This window comes from Sinocyclocheilus anshuiensis, unplaced genomic scaffold, assembly GCF_001515605.1.
Source record: "Sinocyclocheilus anshuiensis isolate Anshui unplaced genomic scaffold, SAMN03320099.WGS_v1.1 scaffold112, whole genome shotgun sequence".
Classification (NCBI taxonomy): Eukaryota; Metazoa; Chordata; class Actinopteri; order Cypriniformes; family Cyprinidae; genus Sinocyclocheilus; species Sinocyclocheilus anshuiensis.
The window spans coordinates 1,074,744-1,090,460 of NW_015557175.1; the positions used below are offsets into that span (position 1 = coordinate 1,074,744).

The window sequence follows — 15,717 nt, forward strand, 5'->3', positions numbered from 1 at the left end:
ACTGACGTGAAACTGAGCAACAGAAAAAAAAACCCAGCCCACACACAATCTATTTATGCTTCATGCTAATTATTTGCTATGTTCGAAGTGTTGCGTATTTTGGTAATCATATTTTTCCTGTGAAGTCTGAGGTTACTCCTCTGACGTCACTGAGAGATGTTTGCTTAGAAATTGAAGAGCCTGTTAGACATGATTACACACAACTTTCATTGGGGAAACACACAGATGCCAACCACACCCTATGTGACTCACATTAAGATTGTAAGGTTAAGTTTTCAGGACGTTTATGGACAAACTTCTCAATGCAGCTCTGCCATATAAACCTTTAAGAGAGAACTGACTCAATCAATCAAAGAGGGCAACTGTAACAGTAATGCACAAATTATGCCGTTAAATGCTGATTTGCACCGTGCCCTCAGGAAACCAATCAGTTTCATATAACAGCTAGGCTTTTGGGATCACTATTGCATGTTTTTTTTTTTTTTTAAATAAACAATCTGGACAAATCGAATAGCTAAAAGGATTTCCCAATGCCAGAATCAGACATCTCAAACTTCATGAACTAATCCCCATTTCAGGAACATTTTGTCGTTTTTGAACATACGGAATTTGGTAACACTTTATTTTAAAGATCAATTCTCACTACTAACTCGTTGCTTATTAGCATGCATATTACTAGCATGTTGGTTGTTTATTAGTACTTATAAAGCAGATATTAATGCCTTATTCTGCATGACTATATTTTAGATGCCTTAATCTTACCCCGCACCTAAACTTAGCAACTACCTTACTAACTATTAATAAGCAGCCAATTATGAGTTTGAGGCAAAAGTCATAGTTTATAGTTAGTTAATAGTGAGACTTGATTCCCAAACCGAAGTGTGACCAGAAATTTTATATTGTTACATGTTCGAAGAGACCTTCATCTCTTTGCTCTCCTCTCACTTTCATCGCAGTCGAGCGTTCTGATTGGAGCTTTCCAGTTGTGTGTGTGAATCACGCACTCTGTGAACGGACTATGGCTGTGCATCTACCATAGCAGTCACTAGTACTGTTGAACTTCGAGGAGCTGACATTTGTCAGAGGGCAAATGTGTGCTCGCTTTCTGGCCACCAGAGAGCAGTACATCGCATCAGATGTGCACTGCTTTATATTTCTCCTCCTTTTTTGCTCCTCCTCCATCTCTCCATCCACTCTCATTACCCCATTTCTCCGCGCCTCCCTGCATTTCATCTGAACTATTGTGAAAAAAATAAAAATAAATACAATTCTCATGACCTAATTTCGGGGTATAGCATTCCCTCAGTTATTCTCGCATTCAATGATTCTGTGAGAAAAGAAAAGAATTAATCAAGAATTTCTTATAGAGCAGAAAATGAAGGGCTTTGGTTTTGCTCTGCGTCAGTGGCTGAAATCTCTTAATCCCATATTTATGATAATGATTTTTCAGCCGTGGCTTATGACACCTCCCAGATGCCCTTTAAGACGAGAGCACTTCCAGATGACATTTCCTCAAAAATATGGCACCATAATTTGCTCAACACAACAGAATGCCGTGCTTTTGTGATGCTTATCACTTAAAAGCTTCCTTTTGTGCTTCACCACAATATTCTATAGTATTTCAGCACTTACTGACTTCACTCTGATTCTTCTTTAAAAACAGGAAACTTCAGCTCCTTCATGCAGAAGGAGATCTTTGAGCAGCCAGAGTCTGTGGTCAACACCATGCGAGGAAGAGTTAACTTTGAGAACAACACAGGTGAGGCCAGATCTGCAAGTCATTTCCAGACCAGACACAAGTAAAGCTTCTAGGGAATTCAACATTCTTGTGAATTTAGACATATTGCTAGACCGGTTGGAAGAAAATTATTAACTGGAACAATTTGTGTCTTTGCAAACATGAACCAGCTGACTCCTTACTGTATGTGTTGACTTTGGTAGAACTGAATGGTCAGTCAACTGCATCAGTCAGTAAAACTGGATTCATTAGCAATGAGTCAGATTTCAGGAGAAACGCAGTAGCAACGCTAAGGGTTTTTTCTACAGTGCTTCAAATTTTTACTTGCCCTGGCAACATTTTCACTGGCCCTGCCACAAAAAAAAAAAAAAAGTTCCTGTTATCAGTGTTTTTGAGCTATCCTGTCTTTTATTCTAATAAATAAGCTTATATGACACCAATATTTTAGACACCAATTAAATTTTATAATTCTCGATTCCAATTTCGATACCACAGCAAAAACTACTAGCCTAACAAATATAAAGTTTAAACATAAAGACAAGTGAATTGTCAATAAATAAGAACAAATGAACAAATTACAAGCAATAACACAATTAAATATATAGAACAAAGATACAAATTAAACAGTGTTTCATTTAAAAGATACAATTAAACAGGTTTGTAGGTGTTCGGGTACAGAAACTGCAAAATCACATGTAAAATGACATTGCATGTTCTTCACTCAGTGATGCACCAAACTTGATTTTTCATGGCCGATTCGATTCCTTTTTTTTATTTTCTTTTTTTTATATCAAGCAAATTGCCTGATTGCTTTTTTTATATATATTTCTTTATTTTTTTTTAACTAGAAACTATAAAGAATGAAAATGTCTGTAGCCATTTGAAATTAGAGGCAACCACTGTATTTTAGTCACGGATGCTACACACATGTACTGTTTCTGATTCAAATTCATTTGTATAATTTGAAAATCTGCAGCAAAAACAGAAATGGTCTGACCTTAGCTTTGTGAAATTATACAACATGAAACAAAAGCAGCAGACGGACTGAATGAGACACAGATTCACTCTCTGACAGCAGGTGGCGCTTCTGGAACAGAGTTTCTTTGGTTACCGCTGAAAACACAGCAGCGCTGCACTTCTAAATACTACTTCAATATGCATTACAGATGCAAGATGAAAAGAAAGTGCCATGTAAACTTTCCTGAAGACAGTTCCCCTCAGAGATACATTCCTATAAACCCCCACCACCAATTCAATAGGATTTTCTTCCAATATTGCATGCATTGTGAACAGTGAGTTTGCGCTGCCTGCTACAGTATTTTCTCCTCTTTGTGTTTCTTCAGCGTCTCTGGCCTCTGACTTCGAAATATTTCCACACAAATTACATTTTGGAAAATGATTGCAATGCAGTTTGTGTGCAAGCCCGGAACAGAGATCAGTTGAAATAAAACAAAAAATGACACACATAATTAAATATTGATTAATTCGTATAAATTAAATATCGGTTAATAATTGTTAAAGCTACAATGTTACTCGCCAAGATGAGCATTTTGACATACTTGTATGTATTTGTCTGTTCGCAAGCGCAAGATGCAGTACTGAATGGAGTTGTCTTTTGCGTCTTGCGTCTTGAAGAATTATTTAAAATCGCTTGAATTTTTAAATTAACAAGGCTTAAAAACACATGCAAATGATAAACATTTCGTGACGATGCAGCAGTGGCCCGATCGGGCCAGTGACAAATCCGTCAACTGTCCCGAGCGTCTTTTCACAATCACTCCTTATTGTCGAGCCCTGTAGCAAGTTTCTGGCTAATCTGCTTCCTTTAAAAGTTCATAGTGAATTGTGAAACAGAACTTACTGGGAATAGCTGATTTTCTACTTGTATACTGGATTTTCTTAACTTATGTGTATGTGTGTTTGCAGTGATCTTGGGAGGATTGAAAGACCACATTAAAGAGATCCAGAGATGTCGGAGGCTCATAATGATTGCCTGTGGGACCAGTTACCATGCTGGGGTTGCAGTATGTACATCATTAAACAAACCTGGCATTAGTATGGGTTTTCCAGCAAATGGATCGCACACACTGAAGACACATTTCGACGTCACATTTGGAGCTGGTTAAGCACAGCTAACAACATTTAAATGCTACAGAATATTATATTTGAAAAGTTAGTTTTCAAAGTAATTAGTGGTTGGCCAATATATCACCAAGGCCGATATATCAATATATTATTCATTATTTCTTAAGTATCTAAGTTTTTCGATTTACCTCATAAAGTTCAGAAGCAGGACTTTTATTATGATGACACTCAGAACATCAGCATCTGAGCACAGATGCATCGGAGCTCCTATTCTCCATTCTCATTAGATTTCTTTGTTTAGCATTTTTGGCTAATAAATCATTTGTCAAAATTCAAATGCAGTGTTAAATTAAAATGTTAAAGAAAGTAAACCGTAAATGAAAACATATTGATAGTGTTTGCTTTTCTGTTACTAGTAATAGACAGTGTAAATATCTAATAAATATTTAATTCCGCAAACCCCACAAAAACTGTTTGTGTTGCAGTCAGTCTGTGTTGAATCTTCACTCATGTCTCGCATAACACAATTTCTAGTAGGGAAACGCAATAGACTAGATATCTTATTATTATCTGTCATATGACAGACAACATTTTGAAATCTGATTACACTGGAGACTTGGAATCCAAGGTGTAAATGCAATCCAGCTGAAGATTGTCCAGATATGAAACACATGTTAATGTCAGGTGTGAAGGGGGCCACAGATGTGTACAAGTTTAAATTCAGCATTTAAAGGAAAAATCTATTTTTTCCATGATCTTTTGACATTGGAGTTCGTGTTGTGAAAACATACTGTAAGTTTCAGAACTTAAAACTTAAAAAAAAAAATGATTAAAAAAAATTACATAGACAACAGTAATGTCTTTATGATCATGTCTGATTACAACATAATAATTGGTTCATGCTGGTTCTGTGTTTCGCTTAGACTCGTCAAGTACTGGAAGAATTGACTGAACTTCCTGTCATGGTGGAGCTGGCGAGTGATTTCCTGGATCGAAACACTCCTGTCTTCCGAGATGACGTGTGCTTTTTCATCAGCCAGTCAGGTTGGCTTGTGTGCCTGTGTGTGTGTGTTATATAATATGTTTTTGAGACAGGACAGTCATCTGAACTTGTGTGTTCAGGAGAGACAGCAGACAGCCTGTTGGCTCTGCGCTACTGTAAGGAGAGAGGTGCCCTGACGGTGGGCATCACCAACACTGTGGGCAGCTCCATCTCCAGAGAAACAGACTGTGGCGTTCACATCAATGCTGGCCCAGAGATTGGTGTGGCTAGCACCAAGGTGGGTTTGGTTTTTTTGTTTGTTTCTTAATGTATCAAGTGATTTTATTGCCATCAGCTGAGGCAGAAAGGGGGCAGAAAACAGCAACCATCTTTAAACATTTTAAGCATAAAAACTGTCACATTAACTTGTTCATTTAGTATAATTAAAAAAAAAAATCTACATATTATGCAATTGGTCTGATTACAGTTTTAACCAATTTTACAGCCTTAGTAAATTTAAATAATAGTTATAGATAATGATAGTTCTAGTTTTGGTCTGATATTGATACTAATGCTCAAGCAGCCCACAGTTGCTATGGTTACTACTGAAGGCAAATGCCTCCTCTGTTCACAAGCGTCTAAAATAATTACACTCTCTGACTTGTAATCTCCATTTTTTTGGGTTACAGAGTTAAAACTGTTAACATGCGTACAATTTAAGACACTTGACTTTGGGAAGTTCAAGCCTTAATTAGGTGTCAGATCCCCCTGCAAACCCCTTTGTAATTCGCACCATTCTTCAACCCATTTCCGCCAATTTGCTAGCATCCAATGCTCAGTACAACAGATTATTTTCACCATTTACTGTGTATTACCAAGTGAATGGCACACATGGTATCCCTCATTATGTGCTTTGAATTGGCCTATAACCCACAGCGATCCCAGAGCCAGGGGCCCTTTTCAAGAGATACCTATCTTTAATTTGCCCTCTTTAAAACATGACCAATATGCTACAGTAGTACTAGAGCAACTAGACATGGGAGCTTGGTTATCCATTATACTACTAAGTGAATAAATTAACAAAAAATGTCCAAGTTTTTTTCATTTCATTAGTTTGGTGCTAAGTTAAAATGCTTTACATATTAAAACATTTTTGTGACATTTCATCTGAATGGTGTACACTCACATGAGGTGAAGACGGTACTCATAGTTTTCTATAAAAAAAGTGTTTTAATTATGTGTGGTGGGCCAAAGAAGCAGAATAGGTCTGAAGAAAGAGTATAAAAATATAAAGTAGTGTTGCTGCTTTTTTGTTGGACAGGTAAGGGGATTCATTATTGTGTAGACCACTCTCTGAAAATCACCAGTATCAATGTAATTTACATAAAACATTTATTTACATGAAGGAAATTATCATGCTGAACCACCATTGTGAGCCACCATTACATTGTGGTATCGGTACTAAAAGTATATGCTTGTTAAAGAATTAGTGAATGCACTTGAGAGTTGAAAGTGAGAAAATAGATAAGAATCGGGAACTAGAACTCTATGAATTGAAATGTGTCCCATACCATCTTGAACCACTGTTCTAGAGGGCTGCATTGGGATTGGGATCCCACTGGTCCTGCGGGACCCAAACACAGATTTTGGGGGAGCGGGCGGTTTTACCTTTACTGTGGGCGGGAGTGTGCAGTCAAAAAAATACATCGCAGGCCCTGCCATCCCGCAATTTGGGGCATAACAAGAATGGAGTTGCATAAACACTAGGCTTGCTATGGTAGTCTGTTTTACACGGTGTTTGGTCTACAATTCTAAACTGAAAGTGTCTGCTCTGCTCCATACAGCCAGTGTTGCCAGATCTGCGTGACAAAAATAGCCCAAAGTAGCGCAATGACCATATTCCAAATATCAAAACTCAAAATATGTTATTTCAATACCTAAAACACAAATTTCACAGCCACTGTCATGCACATTGATCATAAACACAGCTAAGGCTTCCTATCAGTGGCCAGATTCAAACCTGTCTCCCACATGAGCACCACTGCTCAGAAGGTCTGGAGCATGTGTTTTAACCACTATTCCACAGCTTCGAGCACCACATACAAGTTTAATGAAGTCATAACAAAAATGTGAAAAGAAAAAACTGTTTTTGGAATCGTGAGTCTAAGGAGCAGCTGGATTTGGCTAGATGAGAGATGTTAATGCTGAGAGAAGAAATATGACCACAAAGTAGATTGCACTTTTCATACTCGTGCTGGTCCAGCCTTTCTCTACCCCTACTTTCTTTCACCCATCTTAAGTGGAGAAATGGCATTTCTCACTGTTAACATGTGTCATGCAAAAAACACGAGAGTTCGAGTTGATTTATGATGGGGCTTCATTACGATAGAAACATGGATGCCTGCAGGCTGACTGAGGTGATATAATTGCCTATATAAATATCAAATTACAGTGAGGTGCCAGGACATCTGCCACAATCCTGCACTGGTATTTTAGTCCCACTTTCTTTAGCTCTTGAAGCAATTGGGCAGGCCATTTTCAATGAGTTTTAACAAGTTACAGACTCCCTCTGATGTCTTCCAGGTTTCAGAGATGCAGGACTCTACAGTTGAGAATCAAACCCTCATTAGATCGGTGGTTTATTTGTTTCTGTATTCAAGAATAATTATGATGCAGTTGTGATTGAACAAACTCCCAAAGGTTGTTAATGACCACGTTACATAGTTGTAAAAGAAATCCCCCTACCATAGTTATTACTGCAAAGGTTAGGGCCATAAAAATATTGTATTTAAAGTCACAAAGCAGGGAATTTATGCTGAGATCATATAGCGGATTGTTCGTTAGGTCATGTTCAAGTCTATATGAAATCAAAAAATTGACCCTTTATACTTTTGATATTACTCCAAAGAAAATGGTCTTAGTATTTCATATTTTCATCATCAACTGCAAAATCTCATTCAGGTCCATTCTGGCATGATTGGCCACTTTTGAAGATCCAAACAATTCTATCCATCCATTTTTCCATCCTCAAAACCGCTTATCCTATATGGATTTGCTTTCTCATGCAGTAGTATAGTTTCACAAAGCTAAAGTCAGAGCATTCTGTTTTTGCTTTAAATTTTGAAATTATACAATCTAATTTAAATAAAAAAACTTATGCTACATTTATGCAGCATCTTTGTTTGGATCATGATTAAAATGCAGTGGTTGCCTCTAGTGGTCGACCGATATATCGGCCGATATTTTGCATTTTTTAAATATCGGCATCAGCCGATAAGTTTTCCTGTTTGGCCGATGCATTCGAGGCGCATCGGACTTTTATTTTGACGGCGCTGAGAACGGCAGTGCCTGAACACACAGTGCTCACATTTTCCCTCTTGTTCTGTCTAATACGGATACAAGTCTGTCTAATAATCAGATAGAACGGTTAAACAAAGGAATTAAAATGTATACAAAAAGTATCATAATTGCTTTTATATTATTAGTAATAGAAAGGCAAACATTATAATACTTTCTTATTTGCTGTCAGCATTCAGCAAATATGCATTTATATAATTTAAACAAATCTTTGAATGACTAATGAACATTTAATTTCACAAACCTTGCAAACTTAGTCGGATCCATTTGTGAGATCTTGTGAAGTGTGCATTTGTATCCTGCATGATCGCGTGTTCTCTGCATGACTTTCGGTCCGTGCAAATTGAATGCGGACAGGTGGAGAGTTCAGCTTCACTGGAGATGCGCGATCGACAAACTTTAAACTCGTGATTTCAAATTATGCTGCGCTTTATGCATTTGCCCACTGCCATATTCATGTCATTTCCACTGTGTGCTGTATGTAAAATGAGTGTTACCTTGGCTTTATTTGGAAAAAAAAATATGATTTCCAATGCACACAGACTTCCCAGAATACTGAGTGCCCTGTTGGTTACAGTGTTTATTTCCTTTATTATATTTGTTTTATTAAGTATTTATTTATTTGTGAAAAATACTTTGTCATCTAAATTATAAGTATGCTTATTTTGCACATTTATTTTTTTTATCCATTTCCAAATGATTTCAAATTTCTTAAATATTAATTAAAATAAATAAAATTATATCTGCTTTATATCGGCCATCGGCCACCCTGCTTTCCAAGATATCGGCTGTCAAAAAAACAATATCGGTCGACCACTAGTTGCCTCTAATTTTAAATGGAAAGAGCACAAGCAAAGCCTTGGTTTGTTTATATGAAGGGATTTCTTTTATTTGTATGTATTTATTTGGGATTTGTTTTAAAATTTCAATTTAGTTTTGTTATGTGACATTTAAATTTCGCAAAGAAATGTGCAGCATTTAATACTGCTGACAAATAATAAAGACCTTTTCAGTTCTCATTTTCTTAAAAAAAAAAGTCATGAGAAAATTGTATCGTGATATCAGTATGGTGAATTGTATCACATTGTGAGTTGAGTGAATCGTTACATCCCTAGTCACATAATGTACATCTTACAGTTTGAATTCCTGTTGATGTTAATGATAAACATACAGTCATGTGATTGTTTAAAACCTGGTAATCAGAAGATTGATGGTTAAGGACCTCCAAAAGTGATCCTTGAGCCATCGATTCCACCGACCCTGGTTGTGTGGTCATGCATTAAGATTCTGTTGCGTTACTCTATTAACTTGTTTTTCAAATTTCATTAACGTGAATTTGGCACTGTAAAATGGTGGTCCGTTTCCTGTGGTGCATTGTGATCATAATGCTTTTTCAAGAGCCTCGGATGAATACCCTTTGTAGGGATGGTCATTCTGAAAGCTATTTCTCCAACTGGAACTCTCATCACAAAGAGAATGACACTCTGACTTTCTCATCTATCCATCAATAAAAGTAGAAATTCATCCATCCATTCTTTTTATCCTCCCACTTTGTAGTCCCCAACTCATGTTTTTCCAGATCGGTGCATTAAGTGTCTGCACAGGACTTCATTTTTTTTTGTTGTTTTTACAATGAATAAACGGGTACAATCATGCACCCTCAATTTCCTTAAACCACATTTTTAAAATATCAGGACTTTTGAGACTCGTTGGATTGCTCCACAGATGCAGGCTGTTGCTCTTTATCCACCCATGTCTGCACAGCACCAGAGCAGTCCCTCAGGGGAACCTCTAAACCCACAACTACTTGGAGTGTTGCGCTCCTGGGTTTCCAGATTGCAGCTGTAATAATTTGGATTGCAACTGCAAAACTGGGAACTCTCTGCTGACTGAGAAATGAGAGTGTCATGCAGACGCCAGTTCTATTTTTCAGACTCTTTTGACCACATGTTTTCAAAACATCCTATATTTAAGGGATGTACATGGGCGCAAGCCTTGGGTACATTAGACTGATAATTTCATTGGCTGGATTTGTGGTGGCAATCACATTTTAGCATTGTGGCCACTAGATGGTTAGGTCGACTTCATTCATACCAAATCCAAATATCTGCCAATTTAGTCTCCGCCTCAGATGTCACGCCCATGGACCATTGGCTGAACGTCTGATGCATATGGTGTACAAAATTGGAAACACTTCAGGAGTTTCGAAGTCGTCATCTGACTGGTTGAATTCTAAAGATTTCCTGGGGGACGTGTGTCATGTTTTTTTAACATTCCACCTGGAAACAAAGATGTCTTGACGCCAAACCCCCTCATGGAAGAAGAAAGCCGTCATGTTACAACTGTGACAATGAGCACCTATCAGGATCAACTAAATGCTGGATTTTCAAAAGTATTTGACATATGTAAAGTTTGCGGCATAGACTCTTTTAAATAAGTCCAAGAGTTTTACACCGGTCTGTTATCATGGCATTTCCATGCCCCTAAATATGATGCGGCACAAAACGAAACATGATTGGCTGCTTTACCTGTCAGTCATATGGCCTTTTACGCGGTCCTTGGTCATTCAAAGCAGCTATGTTTCCCAGACCTTCTTCCATCAGTCTGAAGGTCTGTCTACGCGAGACTACTGCCGATCAAATGGCACCCTCCAACTGTTCCTTCCAGTTTGCCAAAATACAGCAGTTGCAGCACAGCTTGCAGCCAGTTAGCTTATGCCCAGCCCATCTTGTGAGCTGCTGTATTTGATGTAGATGTGACATATTGTGACAGATTCTGCTGTGATTGCAGTCCTCCCTCTCCCATGAGGCCACTGTTCTTTTAGAATACTCCTGCTGTGGCAAGCTTTGATTCCTTCATGATTCCATGCATAAAACTTTCAGTGCTCCGCTAGGGGTTCTTTGTTCATCACGGTTTTCAAAGCCTTAATTATGTCATGCTGCCCATTGACGCCTCTGTAGTGGAAGGTTTTTTTTCTTTTCAGTGGCTTTAAGTCATTCAAGTCTTTTGTGGCTCTGCTTGACCCTCGCTGGATCCATCTCCTGTTTAGCTCCTACTGAAATGAAAAAAGGGGAACAAATATGCATTCTCAAACTGTAACTTTTAGGGTTGGGTTCCGAAACCTGGTACCAATATGGCACCGGTACCTATGTAACCGGTATGTACTGGAACTGAATCAGAACATTTCACAACAATTTCGGTGCCATGCCGGAGCGATCGATTGAAATATTTGTCCTCTGGTTCTCCGAAACGGGCGTAAAAAGCATCATCACCGGCACCGCACGTGAAAAATAATTTCCCGACTGAGAAAATGCACGTGAACTCAAGTCGGAAAGCTCTAATAATACAAATCTTTGTAGTAACGCGAGTGTCCATGTTGTTTTCACATTCCGACTTAAAAGCACAACTCGGGAGCATCCGAGGAGCGCGTGAATGCAGTAATTACACTTGCTTTGATGGCAGCAGGTAGCCTTCCGTTAACTAAGCAAAACATGCTTAAATTAAAGTGCCTAAAGCTAAACCTCCCTTGTATTCACATTTCTAAACTTGTTGTCCAACAAAAGAGAACATTATAACCTTTTTACTCCACAACACCAGTCAAATGCTTCCTTTTGTGATCTGATGTGGCTTCTTGTCACAGAATAAGGCAGAAAATAAGTTCCATAGGCTACTTTAAAAAGAATACATCGATTAGCAATGGATTATAAATATACTTAATTATTATGGAAATACCAGAGATGGCTTGAATAACACAGATAAACTATATTGTCGCAGTCGAGTGTTTATTGTCTTTGTTTTATCATTCAAAACGTTTATATGTTCTGTTTACTCAGTTACAGCTATAATAGCATGCCTTTGTCCATATAAGGGATTTCCTGGAGGGTCATGAGTTCAGCTACTTCTCTGACTGGATATGTGGATTTTCTGTGTGAGGGCGCCCTCTGGCATGCAGTATGAATGAAACCGACATCATGTGTTTATAGTGCTAATGGCCAATCCATCCTTTTTTGGGGAATTTTTATTTATTTTTTGTAAGTATCGGTTTAGGCACCGGAACCATTTTAAAAGTATCGATTTGGCACCGGTATCGAAAAAAAAAAAAAAACCCAACCCTAGTAACTTTGCCATGGTATCCAACTGTATAACATTGTTGTCACCAAATGGTTGCTGTTCATTGTGGTGCCACAAATTACCAAAAATGAATGGTGTCTGTTTGTTTTGTCAGAGCAAATCACAGTCAGTGTGAACCCATCTTTTAGAAATATCTAGAGCAAGGGTAACCAACCCTGCTTCTCAAGGGTTACCTGCCTGTTCAGTTCCAACCCTGATCCAACACACCTACCTGTTATTTTGTAGTGATCCAGAACACCTTGATTAGCTTGTTCAGGCATGTTTGATTAGGGTTGGAGCTAAACTGCAGTGCTGTGTTCGAAATCACCTATTCCTTCTTTCACTATTCCCTATATTAGTCCACTAATGTAGTCTAGTTGAAGGAGTGAATGAAAACGAGTGAGAGAATTCGGAAACTGTGTGTGCCGGAAAGGCTGCTGCTTTTGGGTTTGGTTTGTGCTTGCTGTTTAATAATCATTTGAAACTTAGCAAACTGGCAGCTCCAGTAGTAATGAAACCATTTTTCCTGAACTCTCATGGAAACTAGCATGTATAAACCTTAATTAAACTATTTAATAATCAATTAAAAAGAAATGTGTACCTGTATGGCGTTACGCTCTACCCACATTGAACAAGAGGTCTGGAAAACCAGAAGCCGTGGCTAACAGGGGAGGTCTACGGACTCCTGAATACGCGGAACTCTGCCTTCAGAGCTGGAGATGAGGTGGGCTTGAAGACAGCTAGGGCCAACCTTTCCCGCGGCATCAGAGAGGCAAAAAGACAGTACTCCAGGAGGATAGCCCATCATTTCAGCGACAGCAGAGACACTCGGAGCCTGTGGCAGGGGATACAGACCATTACGGACTACAAGCCCCCACCACGCACCTGTGACAGCACCATCTCCCTGCCGAACGAGCTGAACGTCTTCTTCGCTCGCTTTGAGGCACAAAACAGCACCGTTTGCACTCTGTCTGCCGTGTGCTGCTTTATATATATTTTTTATTTTATTTATTTATTTATTTATTTTTTATATTTTTTTTTACATTTTACCTTATTTGTATATTTGTATAGTTGTATTTTATATTTAATCTGTATATCTGTATTTATGTTCTACTGTTAGTGTTATCTGTATGCACCAAGGGTCTGAGAGTAACGCAATTTCAATTCTCTGTGTGTATGTGCTGTACATGTGGAAGAATTGACAATAAAGCAGACTTGACTTGACTTGAAAACAAATTGATGGATGATTCAGCTGCAGGCGCTATCTTCTGGCAAGAAGTGGGAATTTATTCGGCACGACCCTAACATTGCAATATGGTATTGAATGAGTGCACTCAATAATGTCCACTATGGTTTCAGACACCACTACAAATAGCTGTCCCCTAAAATATTGCCCTGTTTAAGGGTATGGGGTGATTTCTAGCACAACCCAGGATTGTAGCTTTCCAGGAGCAGGGTTGGCTACGACTGTTCTAGAGGAACAGCACACTGTAGATCTGTCCCAAATGCCGCCTTTAACCTTTGCAGCCATACACCAAGTTTATGCTTTGGGGATACAATTTTGTATGGACTATTGGGTATTACACCATTGTAGAAGTCATTGTGGAATGCAACTTATTCTTTGCTTTCAGCTTCTATTGACATGAAAGAAGAGACAATAAATATACACTTTCTAAAAAGAGTCAGTGTAGTGTTATAATTAGGGCTGCAACAACTAATCGATAAAATCGATTATTATCGATTATGAAAATCATCGACAACGATTCTCATTATCGATTAGTCGAGTCTGCCCACAATGCACGTCCAATGCACGTCCCGGTTGCGTCAAATTACAGCACTGAATTACGCATTTCTATGGACAAAATGCATCTAAAAATAGTGGAGGAAACAGAATGAGATGCTGCGGGAGAGTTACATGACCCAAGCTGCCCAAAACATGAGAATTCTTTATTTTAAGCTTTAAGCTAATGCATCAGCGTAATGGCTTGCTATGTCAGGCGCTTTGACCGATGATGCGTGTGCGTCCTCAGCGCAAAAACTTGTAGTTTACGGTCATATCCTTATGTATAAATGTCACAAGTTCACGTGAGCATTTCCATTTTTGCATAAAGGTCCATGCTGACAGTCTGCGTTAAGTTGAAATCTTAACTGAAAGAGCGGCGGCTGCGTGCACACGCGTTAGACGGAAAACAGACAATTAATAATCAATGCAAAAACATTTATTGTGCTGAAATATCTGTTGTTGAAAGTTAAATTAAGGTTTAAAAGTCAACATGCATTGCGTGTATTTTATGAGAGTAGCAACTGTAAGGGGATAACAGCATGTAATTATCAGATGCTTCATAACCGCCTTTTATAGGATAAAGAAATGACAGTAAGACGTGACTGTGGTCAAAGTGAATGTGTGTTCCTGCAGAACATTACTACTAATTAGTTTGTGATTTTATTCGTCTTTATCATCTTTATTATTATTAAAATTTTTAATGCAGAGATTTAAACTATATTCACTATATACAATGCTTAACAAATTTATTAAAACTAATTTATGGAAGGTTTTTAACAAATTATTGTTTGTGCCACTGCTGCTCTAAACTAACTGTACTGGTGATTACCAAAATCATTTTTTAGCTTTCTGCATTGGTTAGGTTACGCAATATGCGTAAGCTCTTTAGTAACAGTAGTAGGCTAGTATTTCTTTTTTTTTTTTTTTTTTTTTTAAAGGGACAATACACATTAAGTAACATGAGTAAACAAGTCTACTATGTAAATGTGCCAGATTTAGTCATTCAGGCTAATTTTCATCTGCAGTCCTTTTGTTGGAGGGTGCAAAGTACATAATGCCAGCAAGAATGCAAGCTGTTATGAAGGGCATAGGAGGCCATTTTTTGTTATGTGAATATATACTATTTAGTTGTTTAAGTTTATTTGCCCAATAAATGACAATACATTTTTTTGATGTAAACCATTTTTTGACAAATTCCTAAAATGTGTTTTCTTTTTATGGCAGGTGGTCTAATAAATTAAGCACTGTATGTTTTCATAGCATTCAGTTGGCACGTTTGTTTGAAGGACATTGGGCAGAATGTGGAATAGTGTTTTTTGTCAATAAAATAAAAAAAAATAATTGCTTAAAAATCCGATTAATCGAAAAAATAATCGACCAACTAATCGATTATCAAAATAATCGTTAGTTGCAGCCCTAGTTATAATAGCCATTATTATAATAGCCAACACTTAAAGTGCCCCTATTATGCCATTTCAAATATTGCCTTTCATGCAGTGTAATGTAGCTCTATGTGAATGTAAACGATTTTAGCAAAGTTGTAAAGCCATAAGTGCACGATAAATAAAGTTATTGTCTCCCAGAAGAAACAATCGACACAATTGAACAGTCTAAACGAGTCGTCAGTAATTCGAATCCCACTTCCGTGACGGCTACATGATG

The 15,717-nt window shown here is 37.9% G+C and overlaps 1 protein-coding gene across 1 annotated transcript in view; it reads left to right on the plus strand.

Annotated features, from left to right (window-relative positions):
• The window catches only part of gfpt1 (glutamine--fructose-6-phosphate transaminase 1), a 37,950-nt gene that overhangs the window by 10,407 nt on the left and 11,826 nt on the right, over nucleotides 1–15,717 (plus strand). Inside the window, exons 10-13 of the mRNA XM_016473699.1 lie at nucleotides 1,664–1,759; nucleotides 3,665–3,762; nucleotides 4,747–4,867; nucleotides 4,946–5,103. Coding sequence (XP_016329185.1) covers nucleotides 1,664–1,759; nucleotides 3,665–3,762; nucleotides 4,747–4,867; nucleotides 4,946–5,103 — 473 coding nt within the window. The remainder of the gene's footprint in view (nucleotides 1–1,663; nucleotides 1,760–3,664; nucleotides 3,763–4,746; nucleotides 4,868–4,945; nucleotides 5,104–15,717) is intronic.